Genomic DNA, 26,931 nt, shown 5'->3' with positions numbered 1-26,931 from the left:
AGCTGACTGTTTCTGCAGAGGATCTGAATTTGGTTCCCACAGAGCAGTTTCCAAGCTCCAGGGGCTCCTGTGCACAAAGGATCCACATCCAAGGACTCCCAGGTACACACACACACATGAACCTAATTCTTCTAAAGACGGGAATATGGAGGAGCTGGAAAATGGGTTAAAACACTTGATCTTCTTGCCAAACCTTGAGGTCGGTTCTGAGCTCCCTCGGGGCAGCTTACAACCATTCTTTAACTAGCTTCTAGGTGATCTGGGAGATCCAGTGTCCCACAGCAGCACAGACACACATACACACATGCAGGGAAAATACTCATATACATAAAATAAAAATAAGGTATTCTAATCAAATAAGGAGATTACCTAAAAGAACCTTCTGAAATACTATTAATGGCTTCAGAAGACAATTTATCTTCCAGGGTGTAATTACACAGTCTGATGTTATAAATTTAAGTTAAATTTCCATGAGTCGATACAAATATAAAAGCACAAAGCAACCTAGAATGAACCTTTGTCTCAGTGAAGCCATGCACAGTAGATGCGTAATGTAAGAGACGTGCTCTCCAGGTCGCCATGGTCTGTGTCCATTATCAAGTGAACTCTTGTCATCTTCCAATCCCTTGCTGCTCCCCCCATAAACACAAAACAAAAACCCATGTAATAGCAAAATACAAGGATTTTGCTTTAACTCCAGAACATGTAACTGAGGCAGGAGATTCATGAGTTCAAGGAACGTGGGGGTGGGGGGTGGGGGGTGGGGAGTGTGTATGTGAGTGTTATGGTAGCCACATGCTACAAAAAGTTAAAAAGCAGTCAAGAGACCGAGAAGGAAGGATAGAGAAAGATGAGTGTGGGATAGCCTACTACTATACTTCCAGTTTAAATTTTCAACAAATCCTTACTACTTTTTAAAAAGTTGCAATTTTTAGGAAAAACCACTTCTGCATTAATCCACCCAGTTCTTTCCCAGTGCCCCACCCTGTATTTCTCAAATACCAGTGGTGTTTGAATGGACCTTACATCTGTCCAATTCTAACTTCCATTGGATGCACAAAACAGAGTCAGTTTGTTACTGTGCATGACTGAAGGGGAAACACACCTTATACTGCACTTAGTCTTCTGCTAGGCTGCTTAGGAACTAGAGCTACTCATGAAAACCAAATTACAAGTGAGATTCCACACCGGTCAGGAATGCCTGCCCTTACTGTCATCCACTGTGAATTTCCCAACCTTCCAGGAGAAGACTTGCCAACACCACAGTAGCTCCACTTCAGCAGGGAGAATGAAAACTTTGTACAGCATACACCAAGTGGGGTCCATCAGTATGGCTGTTTCCTCAGGAAGGAACATCTATATAACCAGAGATTATGCGTCTTTCATGAGGTAAGCCCGTAGAAATCCCATGATCAATGTGCCCCAGTGAAAAAATGCTCATTAGTCAAGTGTGTGCAACAGGGAGGCATCTTGTTGGGGACCTGTGTGATGTCAGGATGTGTACCAGTGTGGTCCCCGTTTCTGGACTGAACTTAGCCTCAGTCATCAGAAGGAACATAGAACCAGAGTCAAAGCAGTGTAGGAGCACAGAGGCCCCTCACCCTCTTCTTAGGTAAGAAATGTTTCTTCAGGTTTGGAGAGATGATTCAAAGGTTAAGAGCACTAACTGCTCTCACAATGGACTCAGGTTTAGTTACTAGCATTCACATCAGGCAGCTCACAACTGCCAGTAACTCCACATCCAGGAGATCCGGTAGCCTCTGTTGGTACCTGCATGCACACGACATATACAACTCCTGTAGGCACACACACATACATAAACTTTGAAAAAAATTGCCCTTCCCCCAACTGCACAGTCTTAGGAACACCAGTAATAAAAGAAAAAACACAAAGGGTGATGGGAAAAACAGGCTGGAAGGCAGCAGAAGTCAAGTTCATATTCAAAAGGAGGATCTGCCTGCCCTGTCTTATTGAACCAAGCCCTCACTGTGTAGCCCTAGCAGGCATGAAACTCCTATCAGGCCTCCCACCTCAGCCTACCAAGTGCTGGGGTTTGAGGTCTGCATCTCAGCCACCACACCAATTTGACCCTAATTAAAATGACTATTAAAAACGTTCTAATTAGGAGCCAAAATATGTGAGAAAGGTACTTTGCATGTGAATCTGACCAACTGAGTTAGACCTCTGGATCCTGAAGTGGAAGGAGAGATCTCACTTCCAAAACTTGTCCACTAACCTTCCCGCTCAATCACCTGTACTCTATCACATAAACACACACATACACTGATGTCTTTTAGTATTCAAAGAAAGGTGTACCAGTAAAGCTTCATTGGTAGAATGCTTGTGTAGCACTCATGGAAGCTAGACTCAGTTCCCACCACTGCATAAACTGAAGTTCAGAAGCATTCTGATACATAAGGACTGTGAGGTAGCCTGAGATACATGAAACCTTGTCTTTAAAACCAAGGTCAAAATAAACAACTCGTATTTCAAGATACTATAAACCTACTAAAACATACCAATGAAATGAAAATTCTGCTATAAATCTATATAGTAAAACTCAGTATAATGTCTCAATAAACAAGAATTTACCCACCTAGAACTTTAAAAAGTAGTTAGTGAGTCAAGAAAGACTAAAAAAATATGTATCCAAAGACCAAACAAAAGGCCCAACAGTATGGTAGTACTCACACATATAGCCAGTATTTGAGAAGTAGAGGCAAGAGATCCACTATATTGTGGGACTCTAGTCTCCCAAACACAAACATACACACAGACACAAACATACAAACATGCACACACACACACAAGCTAGTGGGTACAAGCAAACAGTAAAAATAAACTCTTTTTTTCCCCAGAGATGGGAAATCTGAGAGAAATTTCCTTAAGTAAGCCCATAATTCTGACATGAGGGCGAAGATCTCTTCAGTCCCAGCACTTGAGACAAAGGCAGGCAGGTCTCTGGCCAGCCATATTGTCTCCCCCCAGAAAAGGTTAAGTGGTGTTGGATGTTTATATGCATATGGCTTACATAGTTACTTATGTACATGTAATGATACATCTGTATGTGAAAAATCCCTGCTGAAAACAGTATAATCACACCCCATCCTAACTCTCAACTCAATCTTTCCCCTTAAACAAATCTTTTACTAGCTCCTAATCACTTCCAGCCTCCTCTTAAATCAGCTAAAATGTACATTCTTTCCCACACTCCTGCTATACCTTTCAGTATCTTCCCTTATGTATTGGGGCTATCCTGCACTAACTGAGTAAAGTGCTTTCTGTTCATACCTGTGATGCTCAGAACACAGTGAGCAAAGTACATTAACCATAATTTAGACACAGCGGAGACACAGCGGAGACACAGCGGAGACACAGCGGAGACACAGCGGAGAAGCCTTCCCTCCTGGCAAAGGAGACACAGCGGAGAAGCCTGCCCTCCTGGCAAAGGCAGGATTCAAAGCCAGAAGTATTGGCCACAGCTGAATAATGTTTGAAGTAGATCAAAGAGATAAGAGCTTAGGAGATTGCTCAGTGGTTAAACTAACGGCTACAAAACATGAGCAGAGTGTAGATCATCCCCAGAACCCACATCAATGTCAAGACAATGTAGTGGCCCACCTGCTCAGAAGGCAGAGATGGGGACTTACAAACACTGGCTGGTTGGTCAGAGCAGAACAGATAAGCTCTGGATTCAACTGAGACCCTACCTCAATGATGGAGTAGAAAGAGCAACCTAGAAAGGCTCCTGACGTGGCCTCAGGCCTCCATAAGCATGTGCCCTTACAACAGGGACATACCACACAAATGAACATGCATGCATCCAGGAACCTACACATAAATATTTATTATTCTTTGTTTTAGTCATAGTTTTTTGAGACACGGTTTCTTTGTATGACACTGGCTGTCCTAAAACTCACTCTGTAGACTAGGCTGTCCTTGAACTCAAGAGATCTGCCTGTCTCTGCCTTTCAAGTGCTGGGGTTAAAGGCTTGCGCTACTGCCATACATGGTAAGTAAAAAAAAAAAATAAAAAAATAAAAATTAATTAAAAAGAACCCAAGATTCCCATAAACAGAAACTATGTACCTAGAATTCTGGAGCTACCAGAGAAAAGAGGATCAACCACTATAAATAGCAATCATATTTTTTACTTTTCTGTTAACATTTTTAATTGTATTTATTTGAGAAAGGGCACACACATATCACTAAATGTATATGGCAGTTAGAGGACAACTTTCAGGAGTTTGTTTCTCCAGCATGTGGGTCTTAAAAAACTCAAGTTTACATCAAGCTTAGTTGTCAAGTACATTTACCTGCTAAGCCATCGTCTCAGCTCTGCTACTGTATTTTAAAGGGAGTGATACATCTAATAGTTTATTTCTTTTAAGCTTGCTTGCTTGTTTTCCTTCCTTTCTTCTTTCCTTTCTCTCTTTCTTTCTTTTTCTTTTTTGTTTTGTTGAGACAGGGTTTCTCTGTGTAGCCCTGGCTGTCCTGGAACTCACTTTGTAGACCAGGCTGGCCTAGAACTCAGAAATCGGCCTGCCTCTGGCTCCCGAGTGCTGGGATAAAAGGCGTGCGCTACCACGCCCGGCTTTCTTTCTTCTTCCTTTTTTTTTTTGGGGGGGGGGGTCATTTTCCAGACCTTTACCCATCCTTTTCCAAAAAATATTAAGGCAGAGTAGGCCAAATTGTTATCAGTTATAGAAAAGATGTAAGCCAGTGTTTTGGTTTGAATTTTTGAAACAGGATATAGCTACAGAACCTAAGCTGGCCTTAAAGTCACTGGAAGCCTCTTGCCTCAGGCTCGAAAGTACTGAGATTACAAGAATGCACTGCCACACAGACAGGCACACACAAAATGAACTGCAGGCATAGTTCAGTGGTACATTTACCTATGATGCACAAGGCCCTGGGTTGTCACTCCAACACTGTAAAACATTTAAAAAAAAAAATCTGACTTTGACTACCCTTTTTGTATGAAAAAATTCTTGTTATGAATGTTTTAATGCTGCCAGCCACAGTGACCCACGACTGTAGTCACAGTACAAGCAAAGCAAGAACATGAGTTCAAGGCTGGTCTGAAGTATTTTACAAATTTCAGGCTGGCCTACACTCAAGTTTTAACATTGAGTTTGTCCATATAAATAAATAAAATTTCATTTTACTATGCTTCTACATTCTAAACTACTTCTTTTGGTTTTTGGATACTGAAAAACAACAAAGATTTCAGTATCATAAACAATATTACTTTTCCTACAGGAAAATCTGCATAAGTTTTATTCTTTCTTTTTCTGTTGGAGGAGAGGGAATGGGGAGATACCTTGGCTGGTCTGGAACTCACCACATCCATCAGGCTAACTTTGACCAGAGCTGAGATCAGAGGTGTGTGCCACTGGGCCCCATTTAACTGTCACTGTTAAACAGACATATGTCTTGCTTGTTCAGCTGTGCTGCAGGCGACACTAACCAGGTGTGCTGCCTGAGCCTTATCAATAAATCTAACTTCCCTGTTTTTAAAATTCACTCAAGTTTTACTTAGTTATATGAGAGTGTGGTTTAAGGGGCTGGGAAGATGACACAGTCAGTAGTTTTCACTACAGAAGCATGAGGACCTGAGTTTACCTCAGAACACATGATAAAAAATATAGGGAGGGGAGGGAGGAGAGGGAGGGAGGGAGGGAGGGAGGGAGGGAGGGAGGGAGGGAGATTGTGGAGCTGGAGAGATGGCTCAGGTGTGGCTGCTCTTTCTCAGGACCCAAGTTTAATTCCCAGCAATCATGTGGCAGCTACCGATCTTGGAGCTTACTAAAAGACAAAAGGTTGTTCAGAACCTTCCATATTTTAAAAGTATCACCAGATTTTCATGAATATTCAAAATGTTTCAAAATTACCACTTTTTCACAAAAAGTACCTAATATAGGAATAGTCTCTATCCAATCATACAAGTATGTAGTGCATTAAAACCAAGCATCTCTGATCATCATTTACACTGCTCATGAGGATGTCAGTGCTAGAATTTGTGAACCCTGGGCTCCATCTAACAGGAGAAAACCAAGCCAAGGACAGAAAAACTTTCTTTGCCTATAGTTAACTTAAAGCTAACAGGGAACGTCACAAAGAGTACACTTTGTTAGTGTAACAAACACCTTCAAAGCCCTTAAGTCTGCTATTTATTGTTTCCTGTTAAGTTGGATCATACATAAACAATTGATTCTAGCCAACTCGAAAGAAACAACTCATGAAGTACTACGCTCTCATTTTTAAATAATAAACTTAGTAAGCTCTAATTTTCTGCTTTCCTGCTTTCAAGAGACTAATGGAGGGAGCTAGAGAGAGCTCAAATGTTAAAAGTGCAATACATGCTGCTCTTCCAGACGATCTTACATGGTCTAGCATTTGAGAGGCCAAACTTAATCCATCTCAGGCCCCAACTACATCTTTAAAAAAAAAAAGCCTAAGACCTTGACCTGCAGCTGAACCCAAGCTACACTCAAGTACCAAGAAGGACCCCACAACTTGTCCTTGGCCCATACCCCAAAGTTACTCCCTAGCTACCTCCTAGCAACAGCTAATCAAGAAAAGTCTGATTGTTTCAGATGTACTTTCAGACCTTTGTGATTATTCATGGATTTGCTTCAGAGCACCCACCTGTAGACTTACAATAGTCATTCTATTAGATGCTTGCTGGGCTAGACACCCCCTCAGTTGCTCCCATTTCCTATAAAACCTTGTCCCGCTGAGGGTTTAGGGCTGCTTCACCAAATCATACTGCTGTATCTGGGTCAGCCATGACTAACCACAGGCTTGAGCTTGTAATAGACCCTAGTGTGATTACACTGGAGTCAGCTACTGGGTGGTCTTTTGAAAAACACCTACAGACAGACAGACAGACAGACAGACAGACAGACAGACAGACAGACAGACAGAAAGAAAATTTAGAGCGGGGCAGCAGCTTGGGAGGCAGTGGCAGGGGGATTTCTGAATTCAAGGGCAGCCTGGTCTACAGAGTGAGTTCCAGGACAGCCATGGCTACAAAGAGAAACCCTGTCTCAAAAAATAAATGAATAAATATTTTTTTAATTAATTAAAGAAAAAGAAAAGAAAAACACCTACAAGGCAGCTCACAATCACCTGTGTGGTGGTTTGAATGGAAATGGGCCCCATAGGCTCATAAGTGTGAAAACTTGGTCCCCAGTTGAAGGAACTGTTTTGGGAAGAATCAGAAGATGTGGCCTCATTAGGAGGTAGATCATTGGTGGAGGGCTTTGAGGTTTTCAAAGCCCAGGCCAAGCTCTCTCAAACCCACTACCACAAATACACACACACACACACACACACACACACACACACACACACACACACACACACACACACACCATCCAATCAGTGATTAAGATGTAGCTTTCAGCTACTGCTCCAGCACCATGCCTACCTGCCTGTTGCCATGCTCTCAGTCATGATGATCCATGGACTCCCCTTTTAAAACTGCAAGCAAGCTCCCAGCTAAATGTTTATTTTTATAAGTTGACTTGGTCATGTGTCTCATCACAGCAATAAAAAAGTAAGATAACTTTTGACTCCAGGTCCAGAGGAGCTGGTACCTTCTTATGGTCTCCATCACACATATGGGGTGTATACACACACACACACACACATATATATATGCATATACACTCATGCAGACACACAGGGAGAGAGAGAAAGCGAGGTAGCGAGATAGTGAGGGAGGGGAGGGAGGGAGGGGGAGAGGGGGAGAGGGGCAAAGGGAAGGAGGGAAAGAGGAAGAAACTGTAAAAATAGACTAATGTTGGAAAACTCATTTATTTGGGGGTTGTTTGCTTCTTGATCCTCCTGCCTCCACCTCCACCGGGACTGAAAGCATGCACTAGTATACCTGCCATAGGCAGTGCAGTGCACAGGATTAAACCCAATGTTTAGTATAACAGGTCAAGCACTCTGGCTCCGGGGCTACATTTCCAGTCCCTAGCTTCTTTCTTTTCTTGAAGATTTATTTGTCTGTACGAATGAATGCTACTAATATGTGAACATATGTACACAGGGCAGAAGATGACATGAGATTCCCCCCCCAGAGCTGAAATTTCAAGTTATTGTCAGTCATTCACTGTGAATGCTAGGAACCAAACTTGGATCCTACAGAAAAGCAGCAAGTTTTTTTTAACCACTAAGCCATTTGTCCAGCCTTTACTCATATTTCAATCCCTAAACCGTTTCTTTTTTCATTTTCCTTTTTCAGATTTATGTGCGTGTCTTTTGTGTGCCATGCACCACCACATACCACAAAAGGAGGTGAATGATCCCTTAAAGCCGGAGTTAGGAATAGTTGTGGGGCACCATATAGGTGCTAGGAACTGAGCCCAGGTCCTCTGCAAGAGCAGCAAGTGTTCTTAACCACCGAGCCATGTCTCTCCAACCCCCACTAAACTATTTCTCTATAACCAGGTGAAAAACAGCATATGTGGGCTATATGGCACCAAATACACTCCAGGTGCTGCGTTATAAAAACAAAACGTCCGCACTGATGCAGCTTGTTACACCTGATATGTAACTAGATACCACTGCCAATAAATTCTGACTTCCCTCCAAAATGAGGGGCTTAATGTATACAAATACACAAGGGTGGAGGTGGGCAGCAGGAAGGGAGAAGCAATTCCTTTTCCCTAGAAACTGATTTCAAGCCTCAAAGCTATTCTTTTGGTCAATCACACTCAACATCTATAACAAACATGGTCATTCTGAGGCAAAACAAAGCAACAATGTAAACAATGCAAGTCCATACAATTTATCACCAAATGACAAGTCTTTACTATGTATTTGTCCACATTCAGGTCTACCCTAGATATAGAATACTGATATTCAACCAGAGAACTGCCTCTACTTCTGATCTGACAGCATTAAATGCAGAGCAAGCCTCCACCTCATAAATGCCCTCCAAGGTTACCTGATCAAAGACCATATCCTGTGATATGAATGGGGCTCAGCAATAGTTTATGCCTAGCATATGCCAAGCCCTGGGTTCAACCCTCAGTATGGCCAAAGTGAAAATCCGATAATAAATCTCTCAGATCACATCCTCTTACTGAAACACTCAAGACTCCCTGTGGCCTGTATACTTTGCTGCAACAAGTAAACCAGGGACCTTTAAGATGTGCTCCCAAGCCTGACAAACTCAATTCATTTCCCAGACCATAGACAGAGTAGGAAAGAATCGACTCCTAAGGTTGTCCTCCATGTTCCACAGGGTGCCATGGCATGCAAGTACCCACATTCATACTCAAACTCATACATACACACACAAAATAATACAATATTTTATTAAACCTAATTCTTTAACTATGTGTTCCCAGTGGTCTTGGACTAAAGTGTTATTAAAAATCTGTGAATACTAATGGTAGAATGAAACTACCTACATATCTACACTTACAAGTAACTCTAACTCAGATGAGAGCTAGGAGATGGGTCACTGGCCAGCCGCTGAAGCTGGATCAATGAACTCCAGGTTCAAGGACAGACCCTGTCTCAAAAACTATGTTAAAGAGTAACCAAGGAAGCCACCGGCTGTTGGCGTTTAGTACTGTATACAGCCACATGTACAGAGCTGCAAAGGCACAGGAACAAGTCAATGGAGACACAAAGAAATGTTAAATGAATAAATAAAATTTTAATACCTCAAATGAATAATATTTATTTTCTGGCTCACAGAGAAGGGAATTCTAGAAGACTGATATATTTTCATGTCAAGACCAAACTATCAAGTACTAAGTAATAAATATAAAACATCACTGATAATCAATCACACTGAAAACTGTTAAAAGTACAAAAGTGTTTGCCTTAACTACTCAAAAACTGGCTAGTTAGCTAGCTCTCAGAAGAAAATGAAGAAAGACTCACTCCCTTCTTCTCCACAGTCAGGGTTACAAAGCAAAGGCTAACCCTACTACTCTCTATGTAACCAAGGATGATGTTGAAATTCTCATCTTTCTCCTTCCCAGCATGAACTTCCTGGACACTACACTAGCATTTTGTCAACTGGGCTGCATCCCCAGGGAACTGTCATCTGTAGTCTTTCACAGAAAGGTGCTATGGGTACTGCTATTGCTGCGAATTGACTGTAGAGCCACACAAAAGAAAATTAAGTGTTTGCCATTCAGTAAAATCCTGAAAGACATCTTTAATGTGCAAAATCCCCTACTTTGCAAATCAATGTTATTTTTGTTAACTATTAATCACACTCAGAGGAAGAAATATAAAAACTAAAAATTAAAAAGAAATAGTAAAAACAACCAGCTTCTGTAACAAAAAAGAAACATACTGCATAAACAGCATGGATCCTGTCAAAAATATGTATTTAGGACTGGAAAGATGGCTCACCAGTTAAGAGTGTTGGCTGCTCTTCCAGAGGGCCTGTGTTTGATTCCAGGCACTTGTATGACAGTTCACGACCATCTTTAGTTACAGGGGACCCGATACCCTCTTCTTACTTCCACAGGCACCAGGTACACACACAGTGCACAGACAAACATACATAAAGGCCAAACACCCATACCTAAAAAGATAAAGCCTAAAAGATAGATACTTTGAATCTAATCTATTCAAAATGCATGCTCAACATATTAAACAAAAAAATAAAGAATGCCTACGGTGAGTTTCAGTGGGAGAGTGTTTACTATGCACAATGTAAAGCATTGGGTTTGGTTCTCAGCACTTTGGATAAAAAAAGACAGAAACAAAACCAGGAAGTCCTACAGAAGTAGAAGGGAATACTAATTAAAATGGTAGCCATCTCTGCTCCAAAGAAAAGGAAGAAAATATACAGTCAACTATAAAATTAGCTTTTAAAAAAAACCTATGGTTTAAAAAACAAACAAACAAGCAAACAAACAAACAGGATCAATACTCTAATTTCCAAAACACTTTAAAAAACCAGCACGGTGGCACACATTTAATCCCAGAGCTCAGAAGGCAGAGGAAGATGGCCCCCGCGAGTTCTGAAGCCAGCTTTGGTGAACACAGTGAGACAAGTACATGTCTAGGGAGTGGAGTATGGAATAAATAAGTGCAAACTGCCCACATTTTATGACTTCCTTCCTGCCCATGACAGATAAAGAGTTTGGAGACTCCCAGTGAGGTCTAAAATACTCTTAGATATTTACACCATATGTGAGTTTGGACTAAGAAAGAAAAACTGGCCCCTTCACTGACATTACAAATAAAGTGTTACTTGAAACAGAACCTGACTTCTTTTTCAGGGTGGCAAGAACAGGTGTAACAAGCAGAAGTTCTCATGATGTTATCATTCGATTCAAAACCCAAAAAGGTTGTTTCAGTTTTGTTGTTCTAGTTCAAGTTGGTCTTAAATTCTTTTTCTTAAAAGTAGGGCCTCACTACCACACAGGCAGGCTCAGAAACTGCTAAAGAGGGCCTCAACTAGCTATGAAAAGATGGCTTAGCAGAAAACAGTACTTGGTGCTTTGCAGAGGACCAGAGTGCAGTTCCCACCACTAATTTGGCTGTCCATATCATCTGTAACTTAATACTGTTCTAGGGATTAGACATCCTCCAGTATAGGGCAGACACATGCACATAATATGTACATGAAAGCACAAACACTGATACACCCACACAAATCTTAAAAATAAGATTATGCCAGGCATGGGCACACACCTTTAATCCCGGCCCTGAGGAGTCAGAGTTGGTTCTCTATGAAATGGGGCCAGCCTACTTACGAAACAAGTAGTGGGTCAGGCGGAGTGGGTACTCTGTATGTGTGGAGTCATGTGTAGACAAGTTTTACCCAGTAAGACTGCCTCAAAAACAAAAAGGGATCTTGGGGTATAACGAACTAATTATTCATGAATCTCAGGGTATAAGGTACTAACAGGTATAAGGTACTATTCAGAACTGCCATGTTCGAAGCAAGGCCAATGCCTTCAATCTACATGTGTAAAATACTACCAAAGCTGACTTTTCCACTGAATCTAGTTCTCTGCAAATCTCTGAATTTAACTTTCAAAATGTAGACTCATCATCAGCAAACTTTAGCACATGTTAAATTAAAACACCACTATACTGTGTGGGGCCTCACTTGCAAGTTCAGTCCTCAAAAATTATGACATACTTCGCTCTTTATAATAACCATTTTTTCACATGCTTCCTCATTAAGGATTTAACCATTCTTCCTTCAGACTAGTCTTTCAATTACCTACCACTTCAACAAACTTGAATTTCCAGTACCAGCTTCCTAAATCAAAATTCTATCATTTTATTTTGCATTACAGAAGAATACATTGTAGCCTGGGTTTGGGGAGGTATATATATATGCACATACGACATGAAAACCGAAGAGCAACACAGGGTGTGCTCCTCAACCATTGTCCACCTAATTTTCCGAGAAAGCCTCTCTCACTGAATTGGGAGCTCACAATAAAGCGAGGCTGGCTGGCCAGTGAGCTCCAGGGATCTTCCCATCTCTGCTTCCTCAGCTCTGTGGACTGGAGATGCACACCAGTGCAAAGCTTTGTACATGAGTACTGGAGCCCTAAACCTGAGTTCTCATGCTTATGTTCAAACACTTTAATAAGTCATCTCCCCAATGTAAAAAAAGAGAAAAATTGTATTTAAAAAATTCTATGAAATATACAATTTTACAGTAACTGATTTAATGATTTGCCTGTTGGAACTCAATAAGCCAAATCATTCAGAAGATTAATGGTATTTGCATCTCCAAGAGAAATTAAAATATTACAACTATAAAGCTAAACATAAACTCAAAACCCAGACTGGCAGGATATTTGAAAAATATGTAAATGTGATAGTTTGCATCAATTTCTGGATTAAGTGAAATGCTCTGATCAGCAGGAAAAACATTATGGAAATTTATTAGCATCAAACTTGCAACTACTTAATATTTGGGACCTATGGAAAGGCAACTAAACCTGGGTACTTTACAGGAGTTAAGCATAAAAAAAATGTTGTTCCTGCCTGTATTTTATAACTGCTTGATCAGGCCCTGCACTGTCTTCATCCTAGGCATGGATCTGGCTGCAGTGCTGCCTCGTCGATGTCTCTATACTCCAGCCAGCCAGCTGTTGACGTGATAGGCAGAAGGGATTGGAGAGACACAGGTAAAGAAGCCCAATGAGTTATTAAAGGTCTATATTTAAATCTACTGGTACAAAAAAAAAGAAAAAAAGAAAGAAAAAGAAAAAAAAAAGAGAGAGGAAAAGAAAAGCCAAGGCCCTTTTTCTCAAGACCTGCAACTGTCTGCTGATCACATCCAAGGTGTGATTAGAAAACCAGAGGGGAGAAATTAGCTGTTAGGTGCCTATGGCATTACATATGTCCATGTAAGGAACAAGTCCAAGTCCTGTTCACTTACAGTACTCTGCCAAGTCACAAAATTGTGCAGAGAAAGTAGGATTACTGTAAAGTGATACAGGGGAAACGTGTTTTACCAAAGAACAAAAGCACATCTTTGCCATAGTGAATGATCCTAGTAAGACTGATCGTTAAGTGCTTCTGGAAGACCCTGATAAAGCCAAACTTACTACTGTATAAACCAATGGAGGCGTTTATACATTACCTCCAAATTAAAGCCTGTACTGCAATAATGAACCATAATATTAAAAGAGAGAAGAGAAGAGAAGAGAAGAGAAGAGAAGAGAAGAGAAGAGAAGAGAAGAGAAGAGAAGAGAAGAGAGAAGAAGAGAAAAAAGAGGCTGTGGATGTATACTAACGTGCATGCAATCCCAGTACTACAAAATAAAAGAGCGCCAGTCATTTGTATCCATGTGTCTCACACCTGCAAACTAAGCCAATCTGAGACCTGTGACACCAGGAGTTAAACACATAGAGTTTTTTTTTTCTCTTATTCTCTGAACAAGATGACAACTGTTGATCTAACACTAACATTGTCCTATATATTACAGGTAATGTAGATGATTTAAAAGAACACAGAAGGGTTAGAGTACAGCATAGCACCTGACAGCATGCTCAACATACACAAAGCCATGATTTAATCCCTAGCTTCAAAAATAAATAGAAGGGCGTAAGAGGTATGGGTAGGCTTGAGCATCTGCAAAGATCCTGGAATGCATGATGAAGGGGTAGATAAACACTTCTAAATAACCACTTCTATCCTAAAATCAAGGAGGCTGTGAAATTAGCTCTGCCATCACCTAACAGTAGCATCATTCAACAATGCACATTCAAAAACTACTGACAGTTTTCATGAATTCATTAACTCATAATACTAACTCAAAAAGGCTATTTATTAATCCCCACTTTCCATCAGAAGAACTTGCCCCAGTGTCCCATGTTGCTAAGGTCTAAAACTGTGACTAACATCTGGAATTAAGAATGTGTGGTTATAATTATATAGAGTATTGCTTCTTTATATTCTCTTTGTTTGGTATTGTTACTTTGCTTTTTTGGGGTGGGGGTGTTATTTTAAGATGAATGTTTGCTTTGACTGTGGTTTATTTTTTGCCAAGCTGACACAAACTTATAAGAGTCACCTGAGTGGGCTGGAGAGGTGGCTCAGAGGTTAAGAGCACTGACTGCTCTTCCAAAGGTCCTGAGTTCAAATCCCAGCAACCACAAGGTGGCTCACAACCATCTGTAATGAGATCTGATGCCCTCTTCTAGTGTGTCTGAAGACAGCTACAGTGTACTTAGATATAATAAATACACCTTAAAAAAAAAAGTCACCCGAGAAGGGGGAACCTCAATTGAAGACCTGCAAAGAACAGCTTGGCGTGTGGGCATCTGTAAAGCATTTTCTTGATTGATGACTAACATGGGAGGGCCCACTGTAGTAAAACAGTGCCAAATATGGGCAAACAGTTCAAGGCTGCGTAAGAAAGCCAATCCACAGTGGACAACAAGCCTATACACAGGCAGCTTTCTCTGCATTTCTGCTTCAGTCTTGCCTCCAGGTTCATGCTCTGCCTTCCTTGGATGGAGGAATAAACCTTTTCCTCCCCAACTTGCCTTTTGGTTAGTGTATTACCAAACTAGGACACTACTTTCTCTAGTAGGTCTTAAACAACTGAAATCAAGATTATGTTACCTAGACCTCCAGACAGCCATGGTTGTGTCAACAGCCACCATGCTTCCTTTGGTATACTAACTTGCCTCTTGTGTAACTGAGTAGCATGAAACCAGCAGGTGAGGTTAATCACAAATGTATTTTCAAAGAAATATTGAGGTAAGACAGTTAAAGACATTAAGACAACTTTAACCAACTAAAAGTGAGATAAAGGAAGCCATAAATAAATTAGAAGAGGAAAATAATAATTTACTGAAAGTATGTCTCAAAGTTAGGAGCTTGGCATACTTAGATAGGAAAAGAGGAAGGAAAGAATCTCTGAATAACTGGAAATTCCATCTCATAGAGGTGGTTGGGTGGTTTTAGTGTAAATATAAAAACCAAGTACAATGTGTATGTGTTTGTGTACACATGCAGGGAACGATTTAAAAGTAGTGCAAATCAGACACAGTAGCACGTGCCTGTAACTCCAGCACCTGAGAGAGTAGACCTTGAGTCTGAAACTAGGTTGTGCTAGGCTTGGCCTCAAAACAACTAAATGAGATGGTTTAGTGAGCAAGACTGCTTGCTACACAAGTATAAGAAGAGCCCCAGCAACCACATAAAAGGCCAGGTTTGGTCATGCCACATCTGACCCCAGCACTCTAAGGGTAGAGGAAGAGAACGGTTTGGGCTTACTGGCCAGCCTGCAGAGAGACCTTGGATCAGGGGAATAAAACAAAGCTAGAGAAGAATACCCAGTATTGGTTAGTCTGGATACAAATGTATAAGCTTGGGCATCAGCATATACAACATGTACATGTATGTACACCATACTTAGGACTGAGGCCTTGAAAAGGCAACTACATCCTCAACTTTATTTTTAAATTAAATAGAAAAGTAATCTGCTTAAATATTAGGAAAGCCAACCACCCATCAAAAATAATTTGACAGTAAGAAATGTAGCACAATTTCAACAGATATCCAATAGTTTGTACAATAGCCCATTCTGTATTCTACACAAAATCTTTCCATGATAAAATTCAATATGATGTTTTATATTCTCCATCCTTAATGTTTAGAGAACGATACAACATAAACACAGAATCATCTAAGTATCTCTAAAGAAGGGCTGAGCGAACGGCTGAGCAATCAGTTAGATAATTACTGCACAGTGTAAGGACCAGAGTCTATCCCTACCACCCATATGATTGGTGAGCTGAGGGAAGAAAACGAGCCCTTGTGATCGCAGTGCTGGGGATGAGAATACAGTAGGAGTCTAGAAAATCAACTCCAGGTTTAGTGAAATGGCTGGGTGTGATGACACATGCCTGTGACCCAGCAGTTGGGAGGCAGAAGCAGGGAGCTCCGTAAACTCAACATCATTTTAGTAAACACAGTGAATTCCAAGATACCCAGGCAGGCTACGTGGCTAGACTCTCAAAAGAAAATGTGGAGAAAAAAACAAAAAGGATGGTGATAAACATCTTTAGTTGTACTGCTCAGGACACAAAACCCAAGGAGCTCCATCCTCATCATAGCTGACAGCCATCTGTGACTCCAGTTCCAAGGGATCCAGCACCTTTTTCAGGCCTCCAGGGAGCCAGCCAGGCACATGTGGTATACAGATATAAAGGCAGCCAATGCACTCCTATTTCCATTTTTAAAAAAACCTACTCCTGCTTACGGTACCAAAGTGTTCTCCAGTCACCTTTTATTCAAAGCCACTGGCTTTCAATGGAACCAGTACTGCCCTTACCTAAACCTTTTGTGTGCAAGTGGAGTAGGACCATGCTCTCTATGCCTGCACGTCACAGGCATTCAGGTATTTTCCTCCATCACTTGTCACTCAGTGAACCTGGAACATACTGTTTTGGCCAGACTGGCTATCCAGAAAGCCTCCAAGATGGACCCGTCTTTCTTCCCAGTACTGTTACATCCAGGGAAGGCTGAACTCTTGTCCTCATGCTTACACAGGGAGCACTTTACAAACCAATCTCCAGCTCTAGCATCCTGAAAAGACTGCCCCTCTCCTTTGCCTGAAGCCTGGGCACTAAGCATGCTGAGGCCATTTCTAAAGTATTTGCAGCAGTCACTGGCTACAGCTCATTTTAGAAGAGTACAGATTAATAACTTTAATGAAAAAAGCAGTCATTAGTTACGACAAAAATTAAAACTACGGTTCAAGTCTTCCTAGCACAACAAATGGCTTTTGCTCAGTGTCACAGAAAGCTTCTGTGAGAAACACCGAGCTTCCTGACATTTCCTAAAACCCTGCTCCGTTCCACGTGGTCCTACAATTCCTGTTGATCTCCATTATTCTAATTATCTCAAAATGGAGAAATACTTAAAATTTTCACTTTTAAAATTAATTATTCAGCTAGGCATAGTACAAGCTTTTATTTCCAGTACTGGAGAAGCAGAGGCAGGGAGATTTCTGAGTTTGAGGCCAACTTGATCTACACAGAGTTCCAGGATAACCAGTGCTACACAGACTCAAAAACAAAAACAAGCAAGCAACCAAACAAACAACAAAAAATAACAAAAAATAAAAAGGAAAAAATTCAAATTATTTATCCTTATGTGTATTTGCCTGCATGTATCTCTGTGCAATGCATAAGAGTACCCACAGAGGCCCGAAGGCATTAGCTTCCCTGGAAATGAAGTTGCAGACAGTTGTGAATCATGTTAGGTGCTGGAATGAAACCTGGGTCGTCTGGGAGAAGAGCGAGTGATCTTAACTAGTAAGCAATCTCCTCGGGCCTGAACGTTTCCACTTTAGTATTTCAAATCTGGATATAGAGTTTCTCCAAAATCTTAATAAACAGACAAGGAAGACGTTCTCTAAATGACACCAATAGTAAGTGTTAACATTCAAGGACTAGAGAGACAGGTTAGCGGGTAAGAATACCTGTTGCTCTTCCAGAGGATCCGAGTTTAATTTATAGCACATGCGTCGGCAACCCACCACCACCCATAACTCAAGTTACACTGAGTTTCAGCACATGGCACCCACTTGCACATGCATATACCAATATTCATATAAACATGATTTAAAAATAAATCACTAAAGTGTTTTAATATATCCAGAGGGGAAACATAAGTGAGTTGGGCCTGACAAAAAAGCCTCAAGAGATTTAATAGTGCATGTGGCTATTTTTTAAAGCCATGCGTGAAGAGACCTAGAAACCACCATTTCTTCCTTTATGTAGAATTCTTGGGCCTGGAGAGCTGACAAGGGTTAGGAGCACTAGCTGATCTTCTATTTCCTCGGCAAAGTACTCAGGTTTTCCCTGTCATCCGTATGGCGGCTCACAACCATCTGTAACTCTAGTTTCACACAATCCAATAACCTTGTCTTACTAGTGAAGGCAACAGGCACACATATAGTATAGACATACAGGCAGCAAATCACACATGATTTTTTTAAATTAATAACTGCTTTATAATTAAAATAATCATATTTTTAGATATCGCGAAGACAGGTTTTTTATTGGTTTTTTTTTTTGGTTTTTTGGGTTTTTTTTTTGGTATTTCCAGACAGGGTTTCTCTGTATCGCTCTGGTTGTCCTGGAACTCACTTTGTAGACCAGGCTGGCCTCAAACTCAGAAATCCGCCTGCCTCAGTCTCCTGAGTTCTGGGATTAAATGCGTGAGCCACCACACCCGGCTGCGAAGACAGGTTTTTAAAGCATCACCCAAAATTGAGTATGATGGATCAGAACATTAGCTTAACATATACAGAGCCTAGGGGTTCATTTTCTGCCACTAAATGAAGTTTTTATAAGATGAATAGAAAGAGGGAAAAACTAAATATTGAATAAAACATAATTGTTTACTTTGTTCCTTACAGTGACAAAGCTGATTTTTATAGAACCATATTTATTAAATACAAGAAGACACAGTCAGGCAATGGTGTTACATGCCTTTAATTTAATCCCAGCTGATGGAAAAGACAGGTTCATGGCCAGCCTGGTCTACTGAGCAATTTCCAGGACAGCCAGGGCTACAAAGAGAAACCCTGTCTTGAAAAACAAAAACAAAAAGATGTCATAAAGGTTGACTGCTTAAAACAATATTAACAACTGCTGTAAAGAATTGGGATCATGGGTTGACTTGGTGGCACATGCCTTTGATCTCAGTCCACAGGAGGCAGAAGGCCAGCCTTGTCTACATAGCAAGTTCCAGGACAGGGTTAGTGAAATACTGACATAAAAAATAAGATTAGGATCCGAGCAGGCAGATTTCTGAGTTCAAGACCAAGCAGGACTACATATTAAAGCCTATCTCAAGAGGAGGAAGAGGAGGGCTAGAGGGGACCAGCAGGGTCCTTATAGGCAAAACTATGCGTTTAAATAGCTCCTGGCTTTTGTGTATGGCACTGGGAGAATCACACCCATGATTGCAAAGTAATTTACCACTGTGCTGCAATCTCAGTCCCTGATTTCTTTTGAGTTATTCTGGTGTCTTAGTTACTTCTCTATCACTGTGATAAGACACCATGGAGACGGAAACGTAACAAAGCACTTTCTGGAAACTTGGAATTTAGAGGATAAGTTAGTCCATAACCATTTTGACAGGAAACATGGCAGCAGGCAAGCAGACATGATACTCAAACAGTAGCTGAGAGTCTACAGCTTGAGTCACAAGCATGAGGCAGAGAGAGAATTGTGTTGTAGTCAGCCAAGCTGGAAGGACTGAGTCATCTAAACCATTTATGTTACACATAGGATTAGAGCTTGCCCTGCTCAGTGCAGTAAGTATTTCCTGACTAGGTCCCTATTCCTCCTTTATGGCTCAGAAGACTTAAACTATTTTCACTGGCTTTCTCACCTCATGTTTATGTCTCAAAATGTAAGCTCTTCCAGTGCCACGCCTGCCTGCCACCGCCACGCTTCCCCTAAAGATGCTCATGCCACCTTCAGACGGCTCTAACCCTCTGAAACTGTAAAACCCCCAAAACTCTTTCTTCTGTAAGTTGCCTTCTTCAACGTTTCTTCTCACAGCAATAGAAAAGTAATCAAGGCACTGATACAGACTATATTATAATGATAACAGTGTTTGTGGGTTTTGGCTCTGTATTGTTTTGGTCAAATGGTGATATTTTATAGAATGCTGTAAAAATGTTTACCTAACAAGTAAATTATTCACATGAGAATTACATTTTTCCCTGCACACTCAGACTGTAAACATGTCTTTTACACAATTTAAAATCCTGCTATCAAACTGAAAAAAAATTTTGTAAATGGAGGCTTTAGATTATTTAGTAAAAACCACAATTGAAAGCAATCAAAAACTATTCATAGAAACCTATCAAAAAATGTAAATGAGCGAAATACCTAATAAAAAATGGAGAAAAAAAAAAAGAAACCTATCAAAAGTATGAAGGAAAAATGAAATAAAATAAAGTATGAACGCTGTTCTTTGTCTTAAGCTGAGTGACTGTGTAGATCCATTTCCCCTCTCCACGTGTCAGTGGAGAGAGAACCAGCACCTAAGACGGTGAGACAGGAAGAACACCATGAGGTACATAGTGAATCCAAGACCAGACTGCACTACAGAGTAAGACCCTGTCTAAAAGCAAAGCAAAATGAAATTTACTAAAACAGGTTTGGTTTGGACTTTCTTTTAGATAGAGAGTTGCATGCTGCCCGGGTTGGTCTCAAAAGCTACTTAGCAAAGAGTGACCTGAACTTCTGATTCCACTACCTGCACCTTTCCAGGGCTAAGAGCACAGGAAGGTACTACCTAACACATGATACTGGGAAACCAGCAAGCACACACCAACTCCTTGAACTTATTGCAGCGTCCTTTCTGCACATTTGTACAACCTAGCAACTACCTTATAAACCATTTGCAGTTTCAACAGTTCACTATGATTTAATGTTTTTGTGGTACATAAAAAAGAAACTGTAACCTATATAGACAGTTTTAAGAAAAATATTCAACAGCCGGGCGTGGTGGCGCACGCCTTTAATCCCAGCACTCGGGAGGCTGAGGCAGGCGGATTTCTGAGTTCGAGGCCAGCCTGGTCTACAAAGTGAGCTCCAGGACAGCCAAGGCTACACAGAGAAGCTCTGTCTCGAAAAAAAAAAAAAAACAAAAACAAACAAACAAACAAAAAATTCAAATAACTAGAGTCCCTCTGATCACACTGCCCTTCCTCTCCTATCTAGGTTTACTTTACTTCATAATTCCATCACCACAGCACATGACATTTTAAAATATAAAAAAGGTTAGGATACAGCTCAGTGGATGGGTACTTGCCTAGCATGTGTCTTGGACTAAAGTAGGATAAACATAGCAATAAAATAAACTCAAGCCAAACAGCCTGCCTTCGAGTCCCAGCCCTACTTCTAATGTGTATGTACTTCTCTATGGCTGAGCTTTGGCAGGTCTATTTAACTGTGTAGTGACCATCAGTTCTTATCCCAAAAGGCTGCTGAGAAGGTGAAATGAAGTGCTTATAGCATCCTGATCAGTGTGCCAGCGATTACTGGTAAAATCAAGAAGCTAAAACAAGAACTCAAGTACAGTGACCTTCTGGAGTAGAGCCTTTTTATAAGTCAGTATAATGCATCTCATTAAATTTTATGTTTGCATACTCACTGATTGCATATTTTCATCTGGAATGTCTTCCCTCTTCTATGTCAATACAAGTATTTTCTAACAAGTATTATTAACTGCTCTCCACTTTGAAGATGATAAAAGTTTGTGAAAATGCTGCCTACAAAAATCTTAAGCACTTTTTAATAGAGAAAAAGAACAAATGTATATAAACTCCAGTTATGGGGGACATTTTCAAGATGTTCCCAATTCTGTGCTACATTTAGTTTCATAAATTTATGAATCAGTCACCCAAACCTCCCAATTACTCTATATCCATTTTAAAGATTAACTATGTTTCTCTGCATAACTTCTTTTACATAAAGACTTAAAACAATCTCAGAAATGACACGAAAGAACGATTATAAATTTTGCACTGAAAGGTTTGCTATTGTGGCTTCTGCAGAATACTGTGTGCTTAAAGTGGAAAAACTTAAGAGGAAAAACACAACTGTCATTTTTAAATATTTAATTTGATGCCAGACAGAACACACTGCAGGTTTTTGGGTTGTTTTTGAGTGTTTTATGTAGCCCAGGGTGTCCTCCACATTAAGTGCTGAGATTCTAGGAATGTGTTTGATTTGTTGTTTGTTTGTTTGTTCATTCCACGGCGCAAATGGAAGAACAAGTTATAGAGAAGCAGACTGCTAACACAAGGGAAGAATGTTCTAAAAATTAAACCTGGTATTGGAAAGGAGAAACATGAGGTAACAAATACTTTATCACTAAAAACCAAAGTAAAATTCTGGTTTTTGTGGACAACGGAGAAAAGGCTTAGTATATGATAAAGTCTCAGACAAGGTGACCATCACCTCCCCTCAACTACTGTTTTCTTGATTTTCCAAATATTTAAGCTCTGATAGTGAGTGCCTGACACACACCACAGAAAAAGGAGTATGCCTGCTTGCCTGCCAGATGGGTAGACTGTGATTACTGCCCTTACTACAGGGCAGCTTACACTTTAGAAGATGGAACACTCATCCTGTCCCAATTGGACTTAGGGGTCCAATATTCTCTACGATCTTCTTTCTAATTTCTGTTGAACAATTTTACATTCTCCTGGAGATGGCTGTAAATCTGACCTCCAGCCATCAAGCACAAAGAAATGCTCTTAGTTTCACAGAACTTAGAAAACTGATTAACAGAACATGGAGACTGGAATCTAAAATATCAGTTTATGTGAAACTTGCTCTCAAAACTGTTTAGGTTGTTCAATTAATTTAGTTAAATATGTTCACATTTGCCTCATATAATCACCAAGGTACCATAATTTGGTAAAAATGTCTTTACAAGGAAGAAAATGGCATATATGTGTAAGGACATAAATCCTATAAACACATGGGCATCCAGCATACTTTTGTGTATATTCTCATGATGAGGAAAAAATACTCATTTAATTGATATTAATATACTTCAATCTGTATTGCCTTTTTAACATTATCCATTTTATCAAAATTCACCTAGACTCAAATCGTGTCTCTAGCTGCACATGTAGCAGAAGATGGCCTAGTCGGCCATCATTGGGAGGAGAGGCCCCTTGGTCTTGCAAACTTTATATGCCTCAGTACAGGGGAACGCCAGGGCCAAGAAGTGAGAGTGGGTGGGTAGGGGAGCAGAGTGGGGGAGGATATAGGGAACTTTCAGGATAGCATTTGAAATGTAAATAAAGAAAATATCTAATAAAAAAAGATGAATAGTTCTTCATTGGTACATAAGATGAAATATTAACATACAAAAGATTTTCTTTTAATACAAACTGTGAGAAGGTCTTATATGAGACTTCTATTATCATAGTTCAGGACATTGTAAAATTAATCATTTCAATACCTTGGGATTATTTTAAATAAAAAATTTCTTTAACCTTAAGGATTTTTCAAAGGTTAGGAAACATTAACCTATGTCTATTTAACATCAAAAGATTTCTAAGAATAGTGAAGAAAAATCTAACCTAAGTGTACTACCAGGCTATAAGTCAGGTGGTTAAGATTCTAGTTACGGCGCTGGACTTATTTTATTCTGAATGTGTCATTTAAATCTTCTGGGCCATGGTACTCACTCACCGATACAATAACTCAGACTAAGTTCTCAAAGACCCTCCCTCACTGGAGTTGCATAGTATCAAGACCTGCACAATGCATATGCCCCCTCAATTTGACAGGCACCAACAAGACCCCTATACTAGTGCTGAGCTACATACAGTAGTATACTAGTGCTACAGTGCTGAACAACTGTACAGAGGGCCCAAGCTAATGTGAAAATACATTCAATTCAGTGACACTGCCTTGAAATGTGTTTGTAAATTTCTTTAAGTTTACTTTTGTTTGTTTGCTTTATTCTAAGACAGGGTTTCATTACAGTGCTGGCTGGCCTGCAACTATGTAGACCAGAAGATCTGCCTGCCTCTTCTAGATTAAAGGGTGTGTACTACCGTATCTGCAATGCTACAATATCTTAATAGTGGTAAGAATTTTTTAATTCTACCAAGACAACTAACTGCTGACTCTTCAACATGAAGGGAAATCTCTGAATCTTAACGCCCTGACTATTTTTCTCTCTGGTACCTATTCTCCAGCCCTCAATTTTCCTTTCACATGAGGTTATTTCTGAGGCATTCGGGAATCAAAGGCATGGGGCAGAAAGTGCTGTTTGTAAAGTAGCACAGATTTAAACTAAACACTTGAAAATACTACATTCTCAGTGACTAAAAAACCGAAAGGACTTAGACGTACAAATGGTTTTACTATAATATTTGCACTAAGGATAAATAAAATACAGCTAATTCCCAAACATTGGGAAGTCATATAAAGGGTGCTGACACTCCATTATGCATGTGGAATCATCTACCAATTCCAAGTAAGAAACCAGTTGCAATGAAGGTCAACTGGAGTCTGAAACAAGGACCTTAAGTTACAGGCTAGCATAGGCTATATAGGAAGTTCTAGGCCAGCTAAAGCCTCACGAGAACCTTTCTCAAAAGGGGCAATATAAATATCAAGAAGTACAGCCATCACTATCTCTATTTTGTCTGTTGTTTGTTACCTGAACAAAGGCTGCCATGACTATGTGAGCTGTCTATTAGTTTGAAATATCAAGGTCAGGAAAGAGTATTTTCCTAAAGGGCACAGGAAGATAAGTGATGGGGACAAGGGAGAGCTTATACTTAATTTACAGCTCAAAGAATTCAATGATAGTATTAGAGAAAACTTACTAAATGAATGCAAGCTAGAGAAGAGCTGTGCCTTCTTGACAGAGATGGTGAATGTATAAAAAAATACTTTAATGGAGACTCAAGCCAATATTGTGTAGTGTGATGATTTAACCACAAAAGCCTTCCCTATTTAAATATTTCAATCAGTACTGTTAGCACACATACCTCGGAGAATTCTTTCCTCATGGCAACGAAGAAAATCCCAGATTCTAACAGTGCCGTCATCAGAGCATGTAGCAAATTTATTATCCGTGGGTGAGAAACTGTTACGTGAAGACACACAGCAGGGGAAAGAAGTCAGCATTTAACAGATCATCCATGCTTCTCAGACAGGGAAAAATAAAAACACTGTGCTGCATTATAAACAGGAGAAGGAAGTATCCAGTGAAGAGGCCTTTAAAGAGAATGTAGTCAGCTAACATATGCATCTCATCCAAAGGCTTCGAAAAAAATTGTTTACCATTTTCCATCAATATTCCAAGACCTACTCGGTACATTACTAGTCCTAATGCTGCCTTTGCTCCTTTGGGTATATTTCCTATATCAACAAAACACGGGGAGTTGCCTTAACAGTGAAACTGAATGTATTCTATTCTTAACAATATTCCTTCATATAATCATTTAAGCTACATAGGAATACTGCTCAAAACATGAGCATCAGTTTCTGCCTCAGACACTTAAACTTCAAAAATGGTAGGCTCAAACACTTTTAAGCAGGCTAGTAAAACTGACTGCTCATCATCTTTATATATAATGTTTCTCACTTTTTTAAAATGCTTGTGATAACCTCATGCCTTCTTCCAGATATAAAGCAATCCCATGAACAGTGCACCTGTTAAAATATCTATTCAGCCTTCTGCTGAAAGCCAATGACTCTGCTATACAAGAGGGAGCCAGTTTCTTCCTGGCTGTGAAAAAAGATCAAGACTCTCCATGAACTGCATGGGCTCCCTTCAACGTTTCTCAATGAATTAACGGTGAGAAAAACCTCTGAGCACGACACTGAGGCCAAGTCTGGAAACATGGATATGCAACCATTTCTGTGGATTTCTGAAAGTAGAAACAAGGAACTGCCAAAAGTGTTTCTAAAGTCAACCTCTTCCCACACATAGATGGCACAACCATAAAAGAATGCTGCTTAGCTTTATTCTGAGGCTGCAGCCATTCTTCTTCAGGCTTATTTGTGAAACTCTTTCCCCCAAGTTTACTACACATTTCTCACTGTTATGTAAAAACATACAACTCACTGGGAATGTTTTAACTCCACTCATACATTTGCATAAGTCATGTTATCAACAGTGAATCAGAAGAAAAGTCCTAGAGTCTTCTTTGACAAAAGTCTGCTTACAGCTGCAAAGCATGAAGAACCCATTCATTAATCCGTTAATGTATGCCACGTCCAGAGAGTTATCTGTGAGGTTTTTAGTCCTATACTTTCTTTTTGAAGTCGTGGCAGAACCAAGCCAACCAGGTCTTCACTTAAGCCTCTTTTTTTTTTCCTTGAATTTTGTGTGGATTCTGAAGGTGATTTCTGCAGGCTTTAGATTTTATTCAGTTGTATAATTAAAGACTGAATTCTTTATTTGGAATATTCTTGTCTTACACAGTAGATAATAAAAAGGAATAACGTATACACATTATTAGCCATAAATGAAAGAGAAAACCAGTGCAAAATGTGGCAGACAATACATCTCTAACATATTGCAAAGGCTGATACCAGGACAAAACTACTTCAGAAAGGTGCCAGCAAAATGGTGAATGTGTGAAAACAAAGAGAAATATTGTGTTCATAAGGTGCAGAAAGTTTCCCAGAATCTGAGAGAGCCCATGCATCTTGGCACCCAGAATACACTTAGAGAGTAATTTAACCATGACAATAGGGACTACAGAAAATGGTATATTGTGTATAAACCTGGCCTCTCTAATCGCCTCCTTATGTGCCTGGAACATCTTGACGTTGTTCATGTTGGATTGCCAATATTTCACATATCCTCCATGATCTGCTGTCAACATCCACATGTCATTATGTGACCAAGTCATGGCCCTCACAGGGCTATCATGAGCCTGT

General features: G+C 40.1%; 1 protein-coding gene across 8 annotated transcripts in view; it reads right to left on the bottom strand.

Moving 5' to 3' along the window:
• Window positions 1-26,931, bottom strand: part of Wdr33 (WD repeat domain 33) — a 104,931-nt gene that overhangs the window by 48,478 nt on the left and 29,522 nt on the right. For 5 of the 8 annotated variants that reach the window (NM_028866.3, XM_006526298.1, XM_006526300.1 and 2 more), the window contains exons 6-7: window positions 26,776-26,927; window positions 25,029-25,126 (exon numbers count right to left, since the gene is read on the bottom strand). In NM_028866.3, coding sequence (NP_083142.2) covers window positions 25,029-25,126; window positions 26,776-26,927 — 250 coding nt within the window. Of the gene's footprint in view, window positions 1-18,867; window positions 19,075-25,028; window positions 26,928-26,931 lie in introns of those variants that run through there. The other 3 variants (NM_001170970.1, NM_001170967.1, NM_001170966.1) reach the window with 3 other exon arrangements.

The sequence above is a fragment of the Mus musculus genome, chromosome 18 (assembly GCF_000001635.26).
Source record: "Mus musculus strain C57BL/6J chromosome 18, GRCm38.p6 C57BL/6J".
Lineage (NCBI taxonomy): Eukaryota > Metazoa > Chordata > Mammalia > Rodentia > Muridae > Mus > Mus musculus.
Note: the sequence above shows the minus strand (reverse complement) of the source record. Positions and strands in the feature narration are given on the sequence as shown.